Consider the following 16,953-nt stretch of genomic DNA (forward strand, 5'->3'; position numbering starts at 1 on the left):
TCTGGTGCTAAAAGGGGAAAAAAAAAACGTCCTGGACCTAAAAGGGTGGCAAGTACTCGACTAGAAAAAAGGGAAGATAAACTGCATGCTTTCATGAGGCTGCTCTGTTGAAGTTGAGAACCACAGTGAATTGAAGCCTAGCATTCCAAGCATGGTATTGCAAGCACCTTGCTGCCCAAAATTCTGTTGTGCACCTTGGGCCGTGCACATCTGCATGAGGGGCAAAAGTAGAAGTTATAGGCAAGTGAGTTATTATTTCATAAATACTGTATAAGATACCTACTGCCTTGAATTTCTTAATGCGTTCTGCTGCTAAATTGTTTAAGTTGTGAAAGCGTAAAGCTATTGAATATCGGGCAATAAACACAGTGGAACCCCGCTGATACGTTCCCCGGACTTAGGATGACCCGCTTCTTACGACGGATCACCGCGGTCCCGGCAAACTCCCCATAGAAACAATGCTCTAAAACCCCCGATGATATGACGCTCGAGCACATGCGGTCCGCTTCATACGACGGACCCTGGCGCGGAAAAACCAGTGTTTTCCCTTATTTTACACCGCTTCGCCGCCTCGTCTCGACCTTCTTTATTGTTAGCCCCCGTTTGATGCTGCTGGATGTGCAAAGGCCTGCAGGCAGGCCAAACGACTTTCTGAAGAGACGCAAGCAAGCAGGCGGGTACTCGTGATCGGGAGTTAACTTTAGACAGCCCCACGCGGCAGCAGTACGCCGACGCGCCAATCGCGAGGAGTCGAAGTTCAGTTGGCTGGCGGTCCGTGAATTTGAAGCTGCCGCTGAGCCACCGACAAGCACGAAAACACATATGATGCAACCCCACAGCGACGACCGATACCTTTGCTCTCTGCTTATCAGTGTCTTTCAAACCTGCAATGTCACTCCGCTGTGCCTATAGTTACACGCGTCCGCCGCAAGGGTGTAGACACGTACCCGTTGGCACCGCCATTTTGGTCCACTCACTGGCCGCCGCAGCAAGTCACTGTAGCAAGACCGTGCTATAATTTTCGCTGCAACACGTTTTACTTGCAAAGGAAACTAAAATAGCTATGTGTTGAGCACTTTGACCCAATTGTGACGGCACGGGACCGTTCAAAGGGTGGCCTACTAGGCCGGCTACTATGCCGGCATTTACCCGCACCCCGGTCGTACGACACCCCGGTAATACGGCGCTTTCTCGCAGTCCCTTGAGACTCGTATTATCGGGGTTTTACTGTACTTGATAACAGCCACAGTGGTTCCACTCGTATCATATGATGCATTCCTACAGCTCAGGTTGAAGCTGCACGCCTGAGACCAGCTTGTACAATCTAGTAGATCGCCGCCAAGGCAGTGCCCTGAGCTAATTTCGTAGATGCCATGTTGGTAGCCATATGCTGTGGTTCATTTCTGATGCATGTGTTGTGGAGCGTGTCACAGCCAATGGGAATTGAACACGCAACAATTGTTGCTGCCGGTGTTGGCGCCAATGCATGCGCTTTGTCCTCATGGCACCATTTTGTTCATATTTGAAGTACCTAAAACACCGTGTTCTGCACAGTGCCATCGTAGAGTAGTGGTTAGGTCACTTGGCTGTCACTGCGTGTCCCCAGGTTTGACCCCTGTCCTTGTCAGAGTTACCCAGTATGCACCAGTTGAAAAACTCCCCACGTATTGAAAACCAGTTTGTGGTTGGCCCCTGCGCTGGGAGCAAACAGGGGCAAGCATGGGATGAGTGGATTGTCCTGCTGTCCGTTGACACAAAGTTGAAGTAGCACTCAAGCTTTTGCAGCTGCTGCTGTAAGTCATAATGGATTGGATTAGATTGGAAGAGACTTTGCTAAGACATAATGGAAAAACTATGGAAATGTAAGTGAACATTACCAAATGTATTGTTTTATTATTTGGAAAGCAAGCTTTATGAAGTTCTGTTATGCAGTAAATATGTAGCAAATCTCAGTTTTTGTCTCTTAGGTGGAGGGCGAATAGGATTGACCCTAAGTTACAATGATGCACGGAATGCTCGCATAGCCCAAGTTCTTAAGTGGAGTTTCACAACTGGTGTATGCTGACGAACTCTCTCTCCCTATCACGCTATTTTTTTTAATATGTTATACGAAGCTATTTGTATGTGGTAACGCATTAAAATTTGGCTCATTCGCGTTAAAACTGGGTTCAAAACTGCATACGGAGGACTGCCTCTTATATATCGAATAAGGGATGGGAGTGGAATTATGTCAATAAAAAGGTGCCAGGACCGATCCACTCAAACCTCGTGCGGTCACCACTGTGACATCGGGGCAGTCGCTCAGGGCACAAAGCTGCATAAATTGTACTGTGTTAAGGGCTGCTGCAACTTTCTTTCCGTCTCCTTTTTTTTAACACTTGAAACACTTTTGAAACACTTGAAACCCACTCAGTTAATCGGAGCATCCATTTCTTAGATTCGGCAGCCATGAAATATGCAAAACAAATATTGCTGCGTCAAAAAATCAATACGCCTGTGCGCCAAGATTTCTACGCATGTTAAAGATTTTATAGTGGAGGGGGGGGATGTATTTAAGAATGGTTTTCTTGACTTTGCAGCTCCAGGAAGAAAACTGCTCCAGCTGTGTCACATTCTTGATATCTGTTTTGATGACACACGGCCTCAAAAGGTACGCTACTGCAACATTGGTCACGGTCTCGTTTTCTTAAATGGCATTCAGTGTTTGTGTGTCAACTATTTTGGGACAAAAATGCCTGCTTCTTTTGGTTGACAGGATTCGCGAGGAAATGGACGACGAGAACAGCTCACTGATTGGGAAGCACAGCCACTGTAACCAGGTAAACAATCCTCCCCCTTCCATGGAAAGGAAGCATAGAAAAAGAATCATGGAAAGGAAGCATAAGCATGCTGTAGGAATTATGTCTCCTGTGTTTGCTTTTGGAGACCTGTCAAAGTTTCACTATAAAATTTAATGGCAGCAAAGTCACTGCATCTGCTTGAACATCGGGCTTATCGAGGATTTTAAATAAAAAGAAAGAGGAAAGAAGTAATCTTAAAAGCGTTACTCGGACGCTTATCGAAGACGTGATTTGCAAATTTGCATGAGCATTGCTGCTCTGGCTGATTCAATGTTTCTTTCGTGATTGCAGCATCGTAGGGTGACGCTCGTACATACCATAAACCCTCGTTACAACAACTGTTGCTTTATGCACTCTCGACTGGGTTAGTCAAAGCATATCGATATAGTTTGCTATAGATTGCTGCGCTTAAAGTTAACTTTGAAGTTGCGAATGCGTGCTCACAGTATCGCTCATGGTGCTTACGAGTTGGCGAGTAATTGTCCCCGTCGCCGGTGAATTTTCTGCACCCTTCATGTTGCTGCACCTTTTTCTCCAAGTGACCCTTTCGATGCTGAGCAAGTGACCGTCCTTATCACCAGCAGGGTAGCTTTGGCCCCTCTTGACCAGGCTCTGTGAAGCTGGGCACATAATTGTTTGTGAACAGGTGGAAGGCAACTTTGAATCCTTCGCTATGGCTGATGCAGTTACTACCGTCATTGCCCCAGCTAGGAACACTGAAATAGCAGGCTTGGTTCTTGGTGGCCTCGGTGAGGAAGTCGCCAAGGGCTGATAGGTGAACAGGCTCATGCAATACAAGCTGTGGCACAGATGCAGGTTAGCAGTTGGAGTGCACGGGGGGTGACCGTGACCTCCAGCTGTGCCTAAACAAGCTAAAGTGGGCACTCCGCGTACCCGTCAAAAATTACCCAACAGAGTCATCTTACCGCCTTTTTTATACCTACTCAATAAAGGTGTGGTTGGCTGAATATGTGGCACTTTCCACTTCTGTAGAGTTGCCATGACTAACTTGACTGCACTAATAGGGAGCAGCCATGTATGTCAGATTACCACTTATATTGAATTTTTTCACCGTCCCATTTACTTCATTATAACGAGGGTGTGCAGTACTTATTTACGCGTGTGTGTATGTGTGAATTGTGGGCAAATCCCCGTGATACATGTTGTTTAGCAGTTTAGAATTCAAGACCTTTCAAAAACACCGGCACTTAGCGTTGGTTTGTGTCATGTTGACGGCGTGTTTCCAACCAGCACAAAGCATGTTACAACTTGCTAGTTCATGTAAGGCATTTTGTGTTCTAAAAACACTGTGCTCGTCACATCCTGGAACTTGAACCTTGGAAAGGAAAAATTTTCTTTCAACATGTGTAACGCATGTGTTTGTGCATGGGCACACGAGCTAAAGCTTTGGCTTAAATGAACCATGGGGACAAAATGCAAGTATGGGTCATTCAAAAGACTGCTTCGTCTTCATAACAATGACGCCGATTTCATCGCAAACTTCATAATGAGTGAAAGCTCGTTAATTTGAATTCCAATAATTTGAACTTATGTATAATTCAAATTAATAAATTAATTGTACGATTTGGTCTGGCCGAGTGCCCATAGAGGTCTGTGTATGATAAAGCCCATTAATTCAAACACAAGTTGGTTCCACCACGAATAATCCAAACTACGCGCCACCGCGCCAGCGGCTTGGGGCCTGGCCATCGGCTAAAGAAACGCACCCGCTGCCTGCACATGAAGCTGCGTCGCCTCCGGAAAGGAGAGAAAAATGTAGAGAGAAGTTAAATTTGGTAAAAGCAATCTAAAACACCTGTGGCAAACCTTTTACGAAGAAGTTTCTTTCGGGGACCATGTCGAGATCAACATGAATTCAGGGTGTGGGGTGTGCTGACTGGTGGCATCATTTCTGAGGTTAGATGTGCAGTTGGTTAACCAAGGACCACACTAAAGACAACGGGGATGGGGCAGACAAAGTGCCAGTGTGGCCACCTCTCAGAAGTAATGACCAGATAGAATGCGGCCTGTCGCTTTTCAGTTTGGAAGTACAGTTTGGAAGACGACTTCAAAGAGACCGTAAAAATTTGTTCGTATTATCAGAAATTCATCTTAAGCGGAGGTTTTTGCATTGTGAACGTTACAAGAGAGCTAAAATTTTTGTTCGTCTTAACCATAGTGTTTATCTTAACCAAGTTCTTCTTAACGGGAGTCCACTGTATATGCAAAAAGAAAGCCTTCCAACACACTCGTCGGTGAGAGAAAAAAAGGTGCTGGCTTTCCATTCAAGGCAGACTTTAATGGCAGGCTTTCTCGAGCAATTAATTGCTGACATGCTCTACTGCTCCCCATTCGCGTTATTTGGCTCTTGTTCTTCAGTTTCGTTAATTCGAGTGTTTATTAATTTGAACTGATGTGGCACCCATTAGCAATTTGAATTAACGAGCTTTTACTATGGTAAAGAAAACTTGTGAAGCAGGGGCGACTTTTCTATGACGTCACGGAATCTTGTTTTTCACGCTCCACTGTGCCCCACCCCATGTGGGGCTGCCCTGAAGGCCCTTTCCCTCTAATTTCCTCCAACGAGCAGTGGGAGGGGGCACTGGGTAGCTCTGACCTAGGGGCACAACTCTCCCTCGTGGACAGGGCTACGCTAGTTTCTGCCATTCTGGAGCCTGCGGCCACCCCGACCCCTTAAACCTACTGCAAATAAAAAAATTCTCTCTCTCTATCTCTCGCGCGATTGCCGGCCACCAACCTAAGCCACCATCAAGAAATATGACTGTAGTGGGGCCTGTAGTTTCATCTGATCATATCACTTGATTGTGAACATGCCGTTAAAACACTGATAAAAATGCTTTTGGTGCTGGCCCATATGACGTGACGCATTCCCGTAATACGTCACTGTTGTACGAAATTTAACATTTTTCAATCTTCCTCACTTTTTTTTCTGTTAAAAAAAATGTCTTTCATGGCTGGCATGGAGCGGACTGAATTACCAAAGGCTAGTTCTTTAAAACTGAGCAAAGTTGTATTCTCTCTCCATGGCCCCTTTGAATTCCCCTAATGTCAGCTTTTAGGGGTCAAGCACCTTCGTGGCTGGGGCTGTTGGCATCTCCTGTTGTCGTCGTCGTAACTGTCATCTCATGTAGTCAAGGTAGTAAAACACCGGGAAGCTTGTTTATGCCTAGAGCTAGAACGTAACGCGTACTAAAAACACACCGGCACACTTGTTTACGCCTCACACTGAAGCGCTTCGTAACACGTACTAAAAATACACCGGGACACTTGTTTACGCCTCGCGCTAGGGAGCTTCGTGCTTCAAAGGCAAGAGACTTTTACAGCAAAGCTGTATACCTCTACCCCCAATGGTTTCATCTCCTTTGGCAAAAATGCCATGGCGCCAAGAATACACTTATACACTGCATGCTTCACCCCTCCCCAGGTTTCACATTAGTGGAGATGGCCCGGGATTTTTTTTTTGTTTCCAACATTGTTTAGCCTAGTTGGCCTAGAAGATGGGAAAGCCTGGAAATTTCTAAAATTCTTTTTGTTTCTTTCATTTAAAGTGCTTGGCAGTGCTTTTAGTCTCACTGTCCCTACATCCAATGGTCTGCTCATTAGTGGGGCAAGGGGGTTGAAAATTGGGGAAATGGCAAAAAGAGTGGTATCGCCATCATCATTCACAGATATTAGTATCAGAAGGATTGAATGCTTGTGATTGTAGATGGGACGAGCCACCACGCTATAGTGTGCTGCATTTGAACAATGGAATGGTAACCAACTGAAGACTCAAAGCGTTGCACCTTACGTACTCTGGGCAAACTGTGTAAGAAGAAAAAAAAAGAGGTCTCCCCTTGGAGTGCAAAATGCATGTGTGTTCATATGCTCTTCAGAGTAGTTAGTGCTACTCCTAAAAGCATATGATGATGTTCTTGCAAAGTTGTGCTCGAGACCTATTGTTTCTGTTAGTTGGAACTAACATCTGATGAAGGGGCCCACGTTCTTCACACTCGCTGCTAGTGCTGTCGTCGATACAGTTCTGCAAAAGTTCTCTGGAATTACTGAATGGGGCAAGGGCATATGTTTGGTATCTGTGGTTGCAGTTCAGAGCACAGGTAGGTTAAAAATATGCTCAATAAAGGTTCAAATTCAAAACTGAAAGAACAAAAGGTGCAGTTCATCAGTTGTTCCAGTGAATTACTCCAAGTGCTTAGACGTGCGAGTCTCTCTCTCTCTGTGGCCCAGGAAGTGGTGAACCTGCTGCTTGTGGGCAAGGCAGTGACCAACATCTTCAACAACGAGGTCAGCTTTGGCAGGGAGGAGACCACTGTGCTCAGGGGCATCACCTCCAGGTCCAACATTGGCCTGCTGTCGCTCTACGAGCACTACAAGTCCTGTCAGGTGGGAATGCGGCCGGCATTTGTCCACAAGTGTGGGACCATTTGTGACCATCTATGTGTCAAAATAAGCACATCTCTTTAGTACTTTAGTCATTTGGTAAATAAAAGTAGTTCCAGGGTAGTCTGCCATATTTACCGTATTTACTCGCGTAATGAACCCGCTTTTTTCCATAAAATTCGGCATGAATTTGGGGGGAGAGTTCATTATGTGGGAAAAAATTTCAACAGATTTTTAAAAGTTGAAGTTTCATGCAGTAAAGATGCTAAGAGAAGCGCTGTTCATAGCCTTACCATTTTCATAAAAACCCAGAGGTAATTATGCAATCAAATTTCTTTTTTATTCCCATCATGCTAGTGGCCCCCCACTCGCCATGGAGCTGTCCTCTTCACTGAAGTTGCTTGTTGCTTCACATTCATTGTTGGCCCACAGCGCACCGTCTTCCGTGCCATCAAGGCACTCCAAAACTTCTTTTCCAACACCGGGAAACTTCCCTTCTGTGGGCCCACGAAACGCACAGCGATCCCTGTTCACCGCCCAAAAACCTCTCGTTTTCGCGCGTAGCGTACAGGCACTCGGTCAACACTGAAGTGCCACCCAGCCACGTGGTTTCCATACGCATCAACGCATGCCCCACCACCTTCAGTTTAAAACCGGCTGCGTAGCTCATGCACTGGCTTATCGTACGGTCTGCACCAGGAGCTCAAAAAAAAGGTCGGAACACACCTGAACAACAAAACTATGGAGCACAATGGGCGAAGTTGCGAAACAGCAAGAGCAGAGGAGTGCGGAGTACGTTTAGTGCTTTGTTCGCACACCACAATGTTTTCATGACACAAGGTTCGCTTTTTGTTCAGCAGGTGGTGCACCGCAAGCGTGCAATTGTTACATTGTGAGCCACGGCATTCGCACTCACGTCTCCGGCTACTGTTGAGATTCCTTTTTGTTGGAATTCGTTCTTAGCGTTTCTGCTCGTACTGTAGTGCAATATCAAGCTAATGTGATAGTCTACGGCATGAACAACCATGGTGAAATAAAAACATGTTCCCACTGCATTTTTTATTCAAAGTGACAAAAAAAGTAAATTCTTAAGAAGAAAAGTTGGGGGAGGGTTCATTACGCGAGTGAGTCCATTACGCGAGTAAATACGGTAGTTTCTGGTCATTTCTTCAAGAGCGGTTCCTGGGTAGCTAAACAAGTGAGCTTTGCTCAGCTTGCAGCTAAAACAAGAGTGCTGGTTGGAGGACGGAGACCCAGAAACTAAGATAGGAGCCAGATTCCAGAAAAATATGGCGTGGTCTATTCATGTGGCTCCTTTTCCTTCAATCTGCAGTGGGGGTTTTGAATGCTTTCAGGCACTTAGCAGAAGCGAGACACAGGTGCATCAGCTTTCGCAGACGTTAATTTTACTTCACCTTCCGAAACCAGAAGCAGTCTGAAGCCACTCAAGCTCAGGCTTGGGCCCACTCCTCACTCCTAAATCAAGTGTCATGCCAGCCTGGTGTGGTTATTCTGGCCACAGCAATGCCTGCCTGTCTTAAGGCCCAACCACATGCAGCATACTTTCGGCGTTTTCATGTGCCGATGTTGTCCCGCATCGACACGCATCAGCGCGCGTCGCCAAAAATGCATGGCGACATGAGCTGATGCGCCAGATATCGGCGTCAACGCAGCGCAAGACAGCATCGGAAAGCGGGCGGCAGCATCCTGGGTTTCCTGTCCTTCTCGTGGTTTGGGGTCATTCCTTTCAGCAGAAAACAATCAATTTCTTTTTAACCTGGGTAATCGGTTGCCTTGAGACAAATTGCAAGCTATTTCTGTTCTAAACTGCTCATTCCTTCATGGCTTGTTTGGCTTTCATCGGGGAGATCGGTGATATGCGATAGCTTTGTGTGAGTTAAATAAGGGAGCTCTGGCTACATCGCATGCAGTATTAGCATAATGTGGCTTGTCTGCAAAATTGGTGCGTGACGAGCAAGCATTATCAACGCCAGAATTCTAGCGGCGCATTCCATTCCATTCGTAGCTACCGTGGCTTGCACAGGGGAGACCGGGGATCTGCGATAGCTTTTCTTGACTCAAATAAGGGAGCTGTGGTTACATCGCTTGTAGCACTAGCATTATTGTCCTCAGCTCCAAGATTGGTGCGCAAGAAACAAGCGTTACCACTGCTCAAACCTCTCAAATACGACCAAAACAAAGCACCCCCGACAATATTCGTGGGCAGCCTCGATAAGTATACTGAATTCTTCGAGGCCGCATCGTGTCCTGGCGTGGTCGAGCGGTTGAGTGCCGGACGTCTGTTTTGAAAGTCCGCGGTTCAAATCCTGGCAAAGCCTTCTTTTTTTTTTTTTTTTTTTTTTTTTTTTTTTTTTTAAGCAGGGTTTAGAAAGGGTTCCAGAGTACCTTGCCTTTTAACCTACAAATGGCGTTCGACGGTAACCTCAGTATCAAGGCAGCGCTGAAATTTGTTTTGCTTACACTTAGAATTCATGAACGTGCAGTCGGTACATAAGATGAAGGTTAAATCAAGTAGCAAGTAAAGCAGTTGTGTGAAGTGCATCTTCATTTATCATCCTATCTTATTTTGTTCAGATTTGACCGTTCTGACTTGAGATACATTTCGTAGCATTACAATATTTGCCCGCCAACATTTAAAAATGAATAAAGAAACCAAGTTTTTTTTTTTTTTTTTTTTTTTTTTTAATCCTAAAGCTAGGGTCTTGATAATTGCTGTTCAAGAATCGACAATAACTGCTCATAAACAACTCCAACAGGATGGCATACGTGTACAGAAATGCCCGTCGACGTAGCGACTGGCGCGCGACTTTGCCGGTCTCATACGGTTGCTCGCCCTCTCCTGCGGGTCGGCGCGTTGCCGCTGAACGACGCTGACGCTCGCGTGACGCGTGATTTCGTGCCCATGTGGTTAGGGCTTTATACGCAGAGAATGACTATTTGATCTTGTTTGGGCACAAATAAATTAGCAGTACCGTATTTATTCGAATCTATGTCACTCTCGATTGCAGGCTGACCCCCGAAATTTGATAAGGCCGAAAAAAAAAAAAAGATAAAATCTTACCTCGAATGCAGACCGAATGAAAAAAAACGCTGTTTCATTGGCAGAAAACTCTGCATTTTTATTGTGTAAGCGCACACTTTGTAGGCACGTACATATAGAGTTTATTCGTCTGTCATCGTCACCATCGTCCGCAACATCGCTGTCCTCTGTTGCTGAGTTCACCCCAGAGGGCATCATCCTTTCTTTCGTCCATCGCGTTTAAAATACAACACTTTTTGAAAGCTCTAATGACTTTTTCATCTGGAATTTCATTTCACGCCGTGGCGATCCAGTTCAACAGCTGGCCGAGCAAAGCATGCTTGATGCGCGCCGGTTGGGGTGAGCTGATGTTCTTCCGACATAAGCCAGTCGGTATAATGCTTGAGGAGCCAATCTTTAAAGGCCTTATTAATGACGACGTCAAGCAGTTGGAGTTGCCTAGTCATGCCAGCAGGGATTGTGGCGATGTCTGTGCCAGCACGAGAAAGCACGGTCTTCATGCTGCCAGTCAGATGGCTGCAGTAGGAATCGAGGGCTAGAAGTGACTGTTGGCACAACGCGGCCCCTGAACGGCGTTCCCAAACCGTTTTCACCCAGTCCTCTATCAAGCCGCTGGGCATCCAACCTTTGTCGTGAATGCGCACAACATTTCTGGGGAACTTTTCACCGCTGGTAGAGTCTTGCACTTGAATAGTGTGTATGGAGGTAGTTTTCATCCATCGGCGGTGCAGCACAACATTGCTGCCGTTCGCTGCTTTTCGTAACCCGCTGCCCTTAGGTTTACTTCCTTCGCACCCCTTTTTGTTCATGGTGTATTCCATTGGCATGTCGAAGAACGCTGGGGTTTGGTCGGCATTTGCAGTGTGCCCCAGTTGGTAGCTCTGTACCCGCTGTTTGTCCATCACGTAGCACTGAAACTTGACGAGCTTCTCCTTGAAGCCAGCGGGCAGCTTCTGACACACAAAGGTCCGTCGTTTTGGGCTGAAACTGAATCATTTCGTGAAGCGCGTTGCCTAGCCCCTGCCTGCTTTAAAATTGGCTCGTGCAACACCCTTCATGTTGGCAGCTTCCCTGGCTTTCATCTGGATAACCTTTGTTGTCATGGGCATTCCCACTTCCCTTTATTCCCTGATAAAATCTGCAACAACTTCTTCCACATCATGGTGTCGGGCTGTTTTTGATCTAGTGAACGCCGTGAGCGTTGCTGCACAGCTGAGCAGCTCGGTTCGTTGTTTGCACCATCGTCAAACATTCTCTTCAAGCTCGCTGAACTCATGCTGTACTTGCAGGTTTGAAGTTTTCTGTGCATGCAAAATGACCTTTCGCTTAAAGGATGCACTGTAGTGGCACCGCTTGGTTGCTGCCATCGCTTCTCAAGCACAGGTGGTGCAGGCGTTTTGCAAGGACGTTGTTAAAGCGCGACACTTCCAAAACTCTACCAATACGACTGCAATGAGCGATCGCTTCCAGAAAACTGTCAACTCCGCGCCTGCACCACTGCGCCATGCGAGAGGAAGAGAGGAAGGGGTGTCAAAGTGCGTGGCAATCACCGGGGCTGTAATCACGTGACACAATCCACTCTAGCTGGCGTGAAAGCTCGCCGGCTCGACGACCCTTGCTGCATGAACATGGCGAGAGGCGCGACCTGCTCAGAGTTATTTAGAGCTCAGTGTAAATAACTCTGAGCAGGTCGCGCCTCTCGCCTCTGTGGCGAGAGAGCAGCTGACGAGCGACCGCAAGCAGGTGCTTGCATCGAGCCCCTGCGAATAGGCGGCCCGGCATGCACCCATGAGGCCGGGTTGTAAGTGCCGAGCGCGGGGACTCGCATCGAGACCCTGCAAACAGGCGCCTCGGCGTGCGCTCATGAGGCCGCAGCGCCAAGGTGGCAGAATTTTTAAAAAAGCGCTTCAGCCGCGGGCGTGTCGTTGGGCCACTTGTCGCTACTCCTCAATACTGGCTTGCTGAAATATTTGCGTCACAGTGAGGGCAAAGTTAGGCGACTTCTGGGAAATCGGTACTCGCACGTTAGGCCATGGGTGCTTGGAAGAGGCTCGAGGAGAACTAGATATATCCGCTTCTTGGATCATCATCAGCATTCCTGAGGATAAAGAAGAACCTGCCATAGCGTTGCTGGAGCGGGTGTTGTTCCCCAGGTTATTCTTTTTATTTTTGGGAGGGGGGGAACATGGAAAAAGAATTGGAAGAATTGGTACTGAGAGATTTCGGAACAATGGACAGTATGAAGCACACAATAATACGGTTCGCCTGTGTAGACGGGAGGCCGCTCCTCTACCGCTGAGACTGCGCGACCACATCACTATGCAGCTACTGTAGAATGTCGTGAAAATGAGCCTCGGGCGCGCATGCAGAATAGCCTGCACATGGCAGCCTGAGATCGGCGCATGCCAAGCCGTCATGCCGCTAGTGTGTCCGGGTCCTCAACGGTCAAACCGTGGTACTCAAATCTAAGCCAATCCCCCCCACTTTCATACAGTGTTTTTTCTGAAAGAAAAAATCAACCTAGATTCGAGTAAGTACGGTATCTGTTGTGCCATACATGCAACTCTGTGGATGTGGAGTGTCACTTGCTAAAGCTCTCATCATTACTTCATAGTTCATTGGCCCTTGCAGTGCTATGTTACTTAAAGAAAATAAGCTTCCAAAAATTTAAATTATTTCCTTAGTATTCGTTTTTCCCATCCACAGCAATATTTGTCACATGTCCACATTGACTGACGAAGTGTTAGAAAACGGCGATTTGACGTTCCTAACCATTAAGTGTATTTCCACACGAATAATTATTAGGAATGGGCTGCATATTCATAAGCTCATACAAACTGAATCCAGCATCTCCTGCCTCCCTGAACTGGCTGCAGGCGCAAGAAATGAGACAGACGCAGTGCCTAGTCTTCTTGATTCTCAGTGGTGTTTCCTGCTCTTCCTCTTCAGGTGGGCTCGTACTACAAGGACCCCAAGTACCCCATCTGGATTGTGCTGAGCGAGAACCACTTCTCGGTGCTCTTCGCCAAGTCATTCGTAGCGCTCGAGCCCGGCGAAGAGAGGTTCGACCTCTTCTACTACGACGGAATGAACAAGCAGGAAGAGGAAGTGCGCCTGACGCTGGGTACGAACACTGCACTGCGCGGCGATGCCTCTTCAAATTTGCCAATTTTGGGAGTTTAAGGGTCGGAGCAAACTTTCTTATTTCTTGGCGTATTGTAATGAAATTCGGTAGGCACCTTGGAAAGCACTCAAAATTGTGATATTAAACGTTTCATAATGATACCTTCAGTAGTTTTTGTGTTACGGAGATTTACAGGTTGTCCACTCGTGGAAAGCCTAGAGAAGTGACAAAACATGGTAGGAAGTTCTAAATACTTTTACATTGTAGCCAAAAGAACACTACAGGGTATGACATTCCTAGAATTTTTTTTAAACCCTGTGTTTTTTTTTATGTATAGCATCATTTTCACCTGTAACCATTTGTACACAACTAGTATTGGCATAAATACTAAATAAAAAAAAACTGCCCGAAATTGAAAATCAGAAAATGTCGTACCCTGCGGAACACTTCAAGAATTAAAAAGAAAAACAGGAACAAAATCTGTCCAGTGGTTGCAGTGGTATCCTCTCCACGGGCAACAGGGAATGCCTGAAACGCACTTTTGAGAAAACGGCTCTCAAAGTTTACAGAACACTTGATGTCCCTCAAAAGGCACCGGATGCATTGTCCTTGCTGTCCTTGCTAGAGAATGATCTCTTGAGCTTTTGCCTCTTGATCTGATGTGGTGTCGCCAAAATGGGTGTTTTTCAATCATCGTAATCAATTTTGCTTCCGCCTCCCCCCACAAAATCATTTTTTTAGTGCTTTTAGAGGCCGTTTTCTGGCACAATATTTTTATACAGCATAGAATAAGAGTTCTGGAAGCCAACGCAGGCAGTTCCAAAAATGATTTCTTTCGGCGATTTCCGCAACCCGATCCTTGCGTCCCCCCTTAACATGCCTAAGCTACACCAGGGCTATGAGGTGCGCCATTGTGGAAGGCTCCGAATCAATTTAGACCACCTGGGGATCTTTGACGTGCCCCGAAACATCGACACATGAGTGTTATCGCTTCTCGCCTCCATTTGAAAAGCGGCCGCAGCCGAGATCAAACCTGCATCCTTGGGCTCAACAGCAGCAGTGCTTTTGTTGCAGGAACTGCGAGGTAGAAGGTTGCATTATTACCATGTGTGCTTTCTGTAAGTTGTAGCATGGGAGAGCTTGTACGAAGGTGGGAACATAAACTTGATGTTTTGATTTAAGCATTTTTTTTAGCTCTTTTGCTGCTGTGCATATTCAAAATCGATCCCTTTGATCGACGATTTCAATGGTTAATTTGATGGAGTTTTAGGCATTTCTAGGACAAGTAAATCCATCTGATGCTTAGCTTAGAATCAGTATCAGTTCTGTTATCATTTGTTCTGGAAATACATCATTTGGGATGCAAATCTGTAACTCTGGAGTATAAAAATTGGGCGTGGCAGTCATGCTCTGCTGCTTGGGAAAAAAAGCTCGTACCATTTGTAATTACAGTGAATCGGCACTTAGTGTTTGTGATTAGTGCACCAATAGTAAATCAGAAGCCGATTTTCCGTCATTGGACTTGCGCTGTCAAGGGAAAACACCGGTCCTGTGGTGATACTCAGTCAATTCAGCTGAAAATATTACCAGGTGTTTATAGTTATTGATTTTAACTGGTTTTATAACAATTTGCATGGGAGGTCCAGTGATAGTGCCAGATGCCATTATGACCACATTCAAATGTTTTCAACAGTTTGTTTTATTTTCTGGACTGAAAAATTCTTATTTTTAGCAGCTCACAGTTATCCAACTGTGATCTGCTTTGCCATGGTGCTTTCGTGGTACACTACTGCTCCCCCAAAAAAGCATGCCACTCGTGATTCTAACTTATCCACACCTGATTTGTGTCATAAGATCTCCAACTGCAAGGCCCAAGTTGACGAGAGTCCACTTGTCATCGGCTCCATTCTAATGGTTATTTCAGTAAAACTGACAAAGTCTGCAAGAGTTGCCATTTTTGTGGGGAAATGCATGTGGCACTGCAGTACGAGAAGTGTTAGTTATTAGACCACCTATGTTAAGTGACAGTTCCTCGGTGAAGCGGTGGTGAGCTCAGTTCTATTGTTGTGTACTATCTGCAATAAGGGCTGTGATAGCAAGTCAGCTGAAGCATAATAAACAGGCACTCAATGTCAGCAAGTGTTCACCGCCACCTTTTATTTTCAACTCTGAGTGGATTGCTTAAAGCAGCCTTGCAAAAATCTCATGCTGGTCATAAATTCAAAATTCACCAATGAGAAGGCTTTTACGTAATGTGGGAAAGATTTGTTGCCAGCAGTAGGAAAATGATTGGTTTCTTTGAGAGGGCCGTCCAAAAATGCACCACTTAAAATTGAGAAGCTGCTTCACTGCATTATGCGGCACCACAAATGCTAACATTTATTCAAACACCAAACATCGACTTTATTGTGGTAAGAGCAACATCATCTGCAGATCCTTCATAATAATGGACAATTGATTGTTATACGCCAACATTTCCAGTTGCTTGATTTTCTGTAGGTTGCTGCACTTTTTCGGGATGAAGCCCCTTAGAGGCTCAGGCTGTCGGCATCTCATGTTGCCATCGATGTAGTCACGGTACTAAAACACTGGGACACCCGTTTACGCCTCGTGCTAGAACGTCGTCATTGTCTCATGTCATCGTGGATGTAGTGACGGTACTAAAACACCGAGACAATCGTTTACACCTCGCGCTGGAACGTCGTCGCCGTGTCATGTCATCGTCGATGTAGTGACAGTACTAGAGCATTGGGACAATCGTTTACGCCTCGCACTAAAATGTCGTCGTTGTCTCGTGTCATCGTTGATGTAGTGAAGGTACTAAAACACTGGAACAATTCATTTACGCCTCGCACTAGAACGTCATCGTCGTCTCATGTCATCGTCGATGTAGTGAAAGTACTATAACACCGGGACAGTCGTTTACACCTCGCTCTAGAATGTTACGCATACTAGAAGAGCACACCAGGGCACTTGTTTTCCAACGCATCACACTACTATAATGCTTCGTGCTTTAAAGACATGAGACTCTTACAGCCAAGCTGTATACCTCTACCCCCCCAGCGGTTTCATCTCCGTGGGCAAAAACGTTAACGCGCCAAGAATGCTTACACGTTGCATGCTTCGTCCCTCCCCAGGTTTCCCGTTAGTTGAGATGGCCCGGCGTTTTTTTCCATGAAGACAGTGCCCTGAAAACTTTTCCTTCTGGCTGTTTAAACAGCCTAAATTATGACGACAGCACTAGTGCTCGTTACCATTATGTGTTCTGCATAGACTGTTCGCTAGTCAGTTCTGATCCTACTTATGCCATGAGTTATGTTCACTGTGGTGACCAGTGCCCTTCCTTGCAGATCCTACAGTTGGCATAACAAATGAAGACGTCGTGATGACACCCCCGCTTGAGCTGTGCATTCGGACGAGGTATGCCCTCTCCCCACGTTCACTCTTCTTCCACTTCTAGGCACTGTACTTTTTTCCCCTTTTCTCATTTCAGAATTGCTTCGCAGTCTACTTTTTCACTGCTATGA

General features: G+C 46.1%; 1 protein-coding gene across 1 annotated transcript in view; it reads left to right on the forward strand.

Moving 5' to 3' along the window:
• LOC144169339 (putative ubiquitin carboxyl-terminal hydrolase MINDY-4) overlaps positions 1-16,953 on the forward strand; it is a 32,980-nt gene that overhangs the window by 11,809 nt on the left and 4,218 nt on the right. The window contains exons 11-15 of the mRNA XM_077698437.1: positions 2,580-2,650; positions 2,756-2,819; positions 7,089-7,244; positions 13,252-13,426; positions 16,777-16,846. Of these exons, the coding sequence (XP_077554563.1) occupies positions 2,580-2,650; positions 2,756-2,819; positions 7,089-7,244; positions 13,252-13,426; positions 16,777-16,846 (536 nt within the window). The remainder of the gene's footprint in view (positions 1-2,579; positions 2,651-2,755; positions 2,820-7,088; positions 7,245-13,251; positions 13,427-16,776; positions 16,847-16,953) is intronic.

Source organism: Haemaphysalis longicornis, unplaced genomic scaffold (genome assembly GCF_048455015.1).
Source record: "Haemaphysalis longicornis isolate Haplotype H1 unplaced genomic scaffold, Haemaphysalis longicornis Haplotype H1 scaffold_2, whole genome shotgun sequence".
In the NCBI taxonomy this organism is placed as follows: domain Eukaryota; kingdom Metazoa; phylum Arthropoda; class Arachnida; order Ixodida; family Ixodidae; genus Haemaphysalis; species Haemaphysalis longicornis.